General features: G+C 32.6%; 1 protein-coding gene across 1 annotated transcript; it reads left to right on the top strand.

Annotated features, from left to right (window-relative positions):
- The first annotated feature begins 4,610 nt into the window (after window positions 1-4,610).
- ND-SGDH (NADH dehydrogenase (ubiquinone) SGDH subunit) lies at window positions 4,611-7,413 on the top strand. Its single transcript, XM_018451082.1, has 3 exons — window positions 4,611-4,745; window positions 6,532-6,743; window positions 6,959-7,413. Exons 1-3 carry the CDS (start codon window positions 4,661-4,663, stop codon window positions 7,199-7,201), a joined length of 540 nt encoding a protein of 179 aa, XP_018306584.1. The 5' UTR covers window positions 4,611-4,660; the 3' UTR covers window positions 7,202-7,413.
- Window positions 7,414-8,862: the final 1,449 nt, after the last annotated feature.

Below are 8,862 nucleotides of genomic sequence, written 5' to 3'. Positions count from 1 at the left end.
ACGTTATTTTATTGCAAATGACCGCAATGCTTCACTGAAAACATCATTTTCAGTTTGAAAACGCAAGTTTTGCGTTGAATTTAATGACCGCTCTTTGTTCCATGATAAAATTTCAACATCGATTTAAAACTTGTTTAGGAAGAACTGTGATAATTTTGTCATTTGTCATCCGATTTGCATGAACTTGGTACGTTAGAAAGAAGAAAAATGTATCTTTCTAATGATGATAATGTTCAACAAATGGTGTCACTAATTGCTGAGATATGGCACCAGTTTTAAAAATTATTTGTCCCACTGTGTATATCTAAATTGTCATTGATTCTAGAATTATTTCCGATGAGAATTATGTGTAAAATAATATATTCATCGATCTCATTGCACTTTTATGTGCAATGTTATGTTCTTAAGATTTTACATTATTTTATTTTTCTACTGAATCAAAATCCTTACACTAATCAAATTTATTAAAAAAGGAATTTGCTACAGAAATCTAATTATTCATACAATATAATCCACTTTTAATATGATTTGTTTTCAGTAAAAATTTAAATACGGAAGAAAAAGAGATTTTTCTGTAGGACTCCGATTCACAATGTGACTTCCTTTTAAGATTTGTTTTTAACAAAAATTTGAACAGATATATCTTTTCTCGCAATGTATCGACAAATTATTTTCATATAGTTCTTAACTCTCAAATTATATTTGGGTTAGAATGTTTGTTTTAAAAATGTTGATTTTAAAGTGACCTTAAAATATCTCTCCCTTTAAAACACAGCCTTATGAGTTTCGTTCTCTGTACAGAGCACGATAAAACTGTGTGAGAGCAAAATGTTCCTCACGAATGTTAGAATCGATCCAATGTCGGACATTTTAGTGGCCCATTCGGTTCTCTGTATGATTCCAATGTTTACAAGAACCCACGAGAATCGATCGATCCAACCGATCGATCCAACGACCGAATGCGGATCAACGCCCCGACGCGACGTGGCGTCACATCGGAAATGACTGACAGTAAATAAACCAACAGGTAATACACGCGCTGTCAGTAGGTCTGTCCGTTTTCAATGCATTTGGATGTTACTTTCTCTACTTTTTTTTCTCCTCGAGTGTAAAATTTCCTTTTAAATACAGATAACGTGAGAAAATGCAGACAGAACAAACTATCTTGACGATAACAGTCAGTATAGCGACATTTAAAACTTATCAGTGCCTATTCATTTACTATTATAAAAATTATTCACGCAATTGATATAAACACCCCCCTTTCCCTTCCAAATAATAATAACTATCTCGTAAAATATATGTATAAATTAATTGAAAATATATAAAAAAAAATTCTTAAACGGATAAAAAAAGTTAAAGAAATCCGTATTTAACTTTTCTAAAATTCAGGAGATTCACGAGATTTGAGTTGTTCTAATTACGTAAAATTGAATCTGCCCTGTCGGGCACTCACCTCGCCAAGCCGCTTCAGGAATCGATCCTTCGTCGAGCACCGCGAACGTTCACGAAGGGCAGGGAATGAACGAAACTGAGCTGGGAAAACAGTCGGAGTCGCTAGGGCCAAGAACTTCTCTCGTATTTGTGACGAAAGTACTTCGTGGTAGGAGTGATAGAGATGCGACGCGGCACAATGCTATCCGACAACGCGATTCGAATCGATCGGCGAACGTATGACCGGGCTTCCCTGCTCGACGGCTGCTAGACGACTGAGCCTTGAAAACCTCGTTGCCTCGTTTCCTCTACGTACTCCTTCCCCTTCAGCTCGTATTCGGCCTGCGTTACATTACCGTTATTCAGACCGTGTGGTGGTGGTTGTCTAAGGGTTGCTGAGGCTTCGCCGCCGTCAGTCGTCACGTCGGACCGACCATCCGTTTAAGTTCAGCTATATGATTTGTCGAATCGTCTATTCATTCCAAACGAAAAATATCAGATACATATGTTACCAACGACTACCTGAAATATTGATAAATGCGTTTCTCAGACACAGGATGTGTTACCTGACCGTGAAAAAAATTGTTATAACATTGAATTCATCACATTAATTTTACAATTATATATACGAATATATAATAAATAATTTTGACATTATTAAATAAAAAGGCACGAAAAATTTGTAGAAAATTTGGATAGTTTCTAAGATTTATGTACCGGAAGTTAATTAGAATCGCTGCGTGAGAGGTCAATGATCATGAGGCTTATATTTTTATCCATTCGCTATTCCAACGCTTCCGTTCTTTTTCCAGCTTCCGCATGATAAGTAGACATCTTCTAGCTTTTTTTGTTAGCTCCTGAAAGAAGCTTATAAGAAAAATGGTCGTCCGCGATCAATACGATGCTTAGACTACGTATGATTAGAACAGAGTCCTTGTCAAAGACCTAAACAGCAGTTAAGTTGTTTTTATAACGTCTTTTAAATATTTATTAATATAAAAATGTTAAATAAATATTTAAAAAATATTATTTTAATATATTGTGTGTATATATGCTGATTGGGAAGTGTCCCTCGATATTTTCTCATTGAAAATGAAAATGTACAATTATAATATTTTAATCAAAGATTTTTTGAACAGGTAAAATCTCTCAGACTAAAAACTTCTGAAACATCTTCGTTGAAAGCTTTGAAACATTATGAAAAGAATTTTAAAAAATCAAAATCCAAGTCTTCCAATTTCGAAGAAGCTATACGCAGTTTGCGGATTATCTCCATGTCTTGATACATCGTTAAATGAACTTTGAAAGACATTTAATAAATATATAAAGACACGGAGATAACCCGCAAATCGCATAGCTTCTTTAAAAAAAGCATTCGTGGCCTCAAAAGATATATCTATATACATTTAATTAAGCAATTTATTTTTGTTCATTATCGGACCATTATTGATTAATTAATGGCATATAGTTAATTGATATAATGAGATAAAAAGTATTTAAAATAAATATTTAAAATAAAAGATATTTATTTCGAAAATAAAAAATGCACAAATACAAAATTAATTAGTAAAGACCAATAAATTTTTATCTCTTCGTAAAGATGCAAAGTAACGAATTTATTTTCTCATGATGTGTATATAAAATGTTTGAGTCTGATAAAAGAAGATCCATCGATACAGGATATTGCACGTTACTCCGATATCTTTTATCGATCCACATAAAATCGATGACTCATTCCTAACGTAACACCACGATATCGCTGTATAATCCTGCGTTATCGTTAATCTTTGACGTTATCGATGAGAGAATAGGAAATGTTTGCACGACACGACAACGTGTATCGGCGCGCTTGGAATTCGTCGACAGTGAATCAGCTGTTCTCGAAAAGAATGAATACCGTGGTACCGGCATACCGGGATCTAATTGTAGGTACAATTAGATATATATACAATATAAATGCGGAAAATTATAACTTTGACACTTTAGCCGCCTGAGCTGATGCGTTATGTTACGTAAAAAGGTAGAGAACTTTTAATTGCTCGGCATAGTTATTCTTATTCGCAATAAAAATGCTATGAAAATGACGCTATCGTGGCCTCGCAAATTGACTTGCGTCGCAGCGTTTTAAAAATTTATTTTAAAATAAGCTAATTTTTTAGCCTCGATTACAATCGCTGACATCAAGGCTTTCGCATTATAACATGCGAGTGAAATAATAACATCAACAGCTTGTTACTCACATTAATGACTAGCGTGACGAATTTTTTTTCTTTCTTTTCACGAAACTTTGAAAGGCATTTTTATCACGTATGTCATGTGATTTACATAATTATTACGCACCATTGTTATGTTTCGCGCTTCTTTTGTCTTTTTTTTCCCCTTTATTGGAATAGAGACAAAAATCTGAAAATTTAAATAAATTAAGATCGGCGACAGAAAATATTGGTGATATACGATCCAGAATTTTCTCGAATTCTGTCACATGAATTACCGAGTGTTCGGTAATTTACAATCATTTCTCAAGTTCAATTGATCACTTGATCCGGTTTAATTGGCAGTATACGTATCACCGTTTATTGTTACGGATCATGTTGATATAAACGTGTTGAGGTCTGTAACTAAACGATTTCCAACTCAATCGACGAGAATCATGTGAGTACGTTTTATCGTTTAAAGCTGAAAAAAATTCTAAAACTTTTAAAAAAACTTCTAAAGTTAATCTCGTGTACATTTTTTTGACGTGTAATATTTTATCCAAAATAATGAAAAAATATTATGAAAAATGTGGATAATTAATTATAATAGTGATATATTTTACCAACGGCATTTTTAACACTTTTAACATACATATTAATTTTATCACGATTTAAATTAATCCTTACGTGAAATTATTTGTAACATTTTAATTGTTTTAACACAGCTCTAAATTTAATTGAAGGGAAATTACTGCAACAGTGGGCTAATCCAACATTCTAAAAACGAAAAAAAATGTACTTTTCCATTATTTTAATAATTGTATTTCTTTCGTGTTTACATAATGTAGGTCAACACATTTTACAGTAATTAGTCCTAGAAATTGTACTTTTAGCTCTATCTTACCGGACTACAATGATAAAATAGCGATCTTTTATTTTCGAGTCGGTAAATAAGCGTCCTACATTTTCGGTCGACTTTCAAAGTTCATGTATATACCACACTTTGTTCTATTCAGTGTTATCGGAGAAAAATGGCGGTGTGGAGTAGCATTTTGCGTGCCGCAAGGCAAAAATTGCTGCAGAACGGCGGCTCCGGAACAGCACTGATAAAGAACGGTGATTATCCACGCACGGTTGTTCGCGATTGTTCGACACGAGTGTCGAGTGTCTTTTATTTCACCGATGTGCTTCTGCGAAAGCCGACGGTGTTTCGTTACGCAATGACCGCACAGTGCATTTGGATGGAGTACGATTCTTCTCTGTGTCTCGTGCGACAGAATAAACCGAGACACGTCCGAATAAAAATAAAAATGAGTTGTTACGAAACGTTGAAAATTCTTAATTGTTCGTCACTAATTTCGATAATCTTTTTTTTTTCTCATTTTTTTTGAACAACGTCTGACAGTCAATCTTACACATACGCATGTGATACTATAAAAAATCCATAGCAAGTTTGTTTATTACGACCTGGTTCTAGGGTTGCCAGATCCAAAAGTGTAAATTAAGGGGATCCTAAAGCCGTCTGTATTACCGATTAAATCATAATTTTTGTATAATAAATACTTTTTTCTTTTTTACAAATTCGAAAATTCTCTTCCAGGATTAAAGGAAAAAAAAATTATATATATACACGTTAATACGTGTTTGTGAGGTGAAATTTATGCCGAGAACGATAAAAAATTTCGAAATTGAAAAAAATCTTAAGAAAAATTTTTTATCACCCTCGGCATAAATTCTACCTCATAAACATTAATGTGTATACTTTAATCCTGGAAGAGGATTTTCGAATCTGTGAAAGAAGAAAAAAGTATTTGTTATACAAAAATTACGATTTAGTCGGTAATATAGACGGCTTTAGGATCCCCTTAATGGATATTTTGTCATTGATAATAAAATATAACCGGACAAAACCGGACAAAGATAATAAGTCCAATTTAGCTACACGATTTACTAAAAGAAAAAGGGAGCGAAGGGAAAATCTGTTCTCCAGAAACAGAATTTGGTTATATAAACATTAATTAACTATGTTTAATATAAAATAAAGTTTATTGATAAAAAAGCAAAATTTACATATATTCCATACATGTAAAATTTAATATTGTTAAAATTCTTAACGTTTTCAACAACACATTAAACTAAAATATATTTTACATTTGTTAAAACATTAAATAATTACCTATAATGACTTTAGGATTACAGTCTACTGTAAGCTCATAAAATTATTTGATAAATTGTACTTCTCTGTACTTTTTACTGCTTTTAATATATTTGGTTTAGAGAGATCTCACATAATTTACAATTTCATTATATGTCATGTCAAAATTAACTGTAAGTAATTCAGCTTTGACCAATTCAATTCCATTCTGTTGATCTTGATTTCCATCCGCAATCACCAAAAAACCGGACATATGACATCCGGTTTAACACATCAATCGGACACCGGACAAGACTTTCGAATATCTAATAGTCCGGTTCAAAACCGGACATCTGGCAACCCTACCTAGTTCCAGCAATATAAAATTTAACTTTAATCTTAATTCAGTTTATTCATTGAGTGCTTTCCAGCAAGAACTACAAATGATGGTGTAACACAAAAAGAAAAAGAGTTAGTTAAACCGAGATTTAAACTACATTGGTAAAAACAGGTGTTAGAAGAATATAAATAATAAGTTAAATCGCGAGATTCAAGTTAATCTTACATTGATGGAACCAAGTCTACGTCATTTACGAGTGATTCTGATCTATTTACTTTGTGCTGATACCTTACATACTTTATTATATCATAAATTTAGTCATAAAAATGAATGTGCAATTATATTAGCCATATTATTATGTAATTATGTATATATTATTTGGAATTAATCCATTTTTCATATCTCAGAGATCTTTTTTGTATTTCTAGGACAAGCAAGATGTATGTCAGAAGAGCGCACGTTTGTCATACGACCGAGCAGCTTTCAGTGGCATAAAACGAAAGATTATTTTCATTTTTACTTTTTACTCGGTGCTATTCCTATGGTGTTCGTGATCACCTTAGTTAACATATTTATCGGTCCTGCCACACTCGAAGAGATCCCTGAGGATTACGTTCCGAAGGAATGGGAATATCTTCAGGTAAAGAGGGTTTCAGACGAAATAGCCAACGTACGCCAACTTCACTAAATATTGGTCTACATTTATATGCATAATTGTGCGTATCATGTATGTATAACATTTGCTAATGTTGGCGTACATTGGCCGAAGAAAATATTTTTATTGAAATGTTTTCTGTTTATAAGTTACAGTAACTATCGAAAAATATAACGATCTTCATTTCTTATATGTTTCAGCATCCAATTAAAAGATTCCTTCAACATTACTTCTTCCCATCACCGCAACAAGAATACGAGAAGTATCTGCATTACGTATACCACCAGAACCAGGTCAGAAAAGTTAGGCTTCTTGAACATCAGGTGAACGTCGCAATGGCCACTCATCGCGATTACAGAAGTTCATACTTCCAGGAGTTCTACGGCGCCAAGTATCTTCACCATTACAAACAATCTTTGAACAAATATATTGGAAACGACTAAAATTGATATTATTTGGCTTGTTACAATTAATTTTAATTCAAGAGCTCTGTGAGAGCTGGGGAAAATTATTCAATCAGGTGTAGATACGTAGATTATGTGCTCTTGGTTAATTCAAACTGAAGAGTAAATCCTGCGCACTGTCAAATCTCTGCCGATAAGTATGTCGCATTGTACAGTTACTATATAGTTAATAAAGTCTTGATTAAAATTTTTCCTGGGTAAAAGTATGATCACCGAGAAATAAGTTTTCCTTGCAATATGTGTATATATATTTATGTATATATAGAATAACAATTTCATATAATTATATATGTTTTTTTAAAGAATAACTTGAGGACACAACGTGCTTTTCGTTTTCTGCAAAAAAAATCATTACACATTAAAGACCTTGAGGAAATAGTATATCGCTCATTTGACACAACTCAAAAGACAAGGTTTCCAGAAAATAAGTTTCAATGTGTTTTGAATCATTAAAAGAATCATTAATAAATTGTAATATTAATTTTGAAATGCAATTTTGATGTAACTAATTGTAGAGGATAAAAATACTTTTAAAATGTTCTTTTTTTATTTTTTCGTTCTTTTTCTGTAAACAACTAAAAATAATGATTTTTTTAATTATATCGTAGTAAATGAGCGATATATATAGTTTGAGAATGATTTATCATCTGCATGTTCACACAATTATTAAAATGTTAAATAATCATTGTAGCGTTTCTCTTTATTCATGAAAATCACCTGCACGATATCAGTAGAGGTGCAAATCATTTCCTATAATGACACAATAATTTCTCGAGTAGCAATTTGCGGTTAACCGTAATCATCAATAATTTCTTTTTGAATCCGGATCGGATTTCTAAGCAGGAACTGCAACGGTCAAGCCGTATAATCGATTAATTTGTTTTAATTGAAACTCTGGTTATGACTTCGATTTCAATAAATTTTATCTCATATATTTTACCTACAATGAAAAACTGATTTTATAACAAGCTCGACAGACAGGAAATTCAATGTCGCGATTGCGCGAACAACTTAGTAATTAAGCAATTTTGTTTATTTTTGCGTCAATTAATTGAGAACCTTGATTGCTGACTTTTTTTAGCACAGATGTTTTTGTTTCTCTCTCTGTATTAAGAGAGCGACCGCTGTCATGTGAGCTGTCTCGCGAATATAGCGGACGTTTCCGCTTCCTCTCGTTTCCATAAAACATTTTTACATCGTCCTCGCAAAACCCTTTCAATTTCCAGTCGACGATCGCACCACGTGTCGCGTAACAATACGTTTCGTTACGTCATTGTCATTACGATTATTTGTAACACGGCCCTCCAGTAATGGGGATGCGAACCGTGTTGCGAATATTCTGTTTCAATTAATGTTCTCGCTGGAAACTTACTATTGTATATCTGAGGATTTTGCGATAATGTTGAAGAGATGATATATACGATTCTTAGATGCAGATTAGACATTTTCTTTACAAAAATATCGAACTTCCGATACTTTCGGGAAATAAATAATAAAATCATATCTTTCACAAATAATTTCAAATAAAATATTGTTTACTTGAATCTTAAAACTTCAATTATACCTATAAAAAGCTGAAAAATTCGGTGAAAATTTATTAAAAACAGTGACGTAATATTTTCGGGAATCAAACTACAATT

The sequence above is a fragment of the Mycetomoellerius zeteki genome, unplaced genomic scaffold, assembly GCF_001594055.1.
Source record: "Mycetomoellerius zeteki isolate Tzet28-1 unplaced genomic scaffold, Tzet1.0 scaffold31, whole genome shotgun sequence".
Lineage (NCBI taxonomy): Eukaryota > Metazoa > Arthropoda > Insecta > Hymenoptera > Formicidae > Mycetomoellerius > Mycetomoellerius zeteki.
This window is presented reverse-complemented; position numbering and strand designations above follow the sequence as displayed.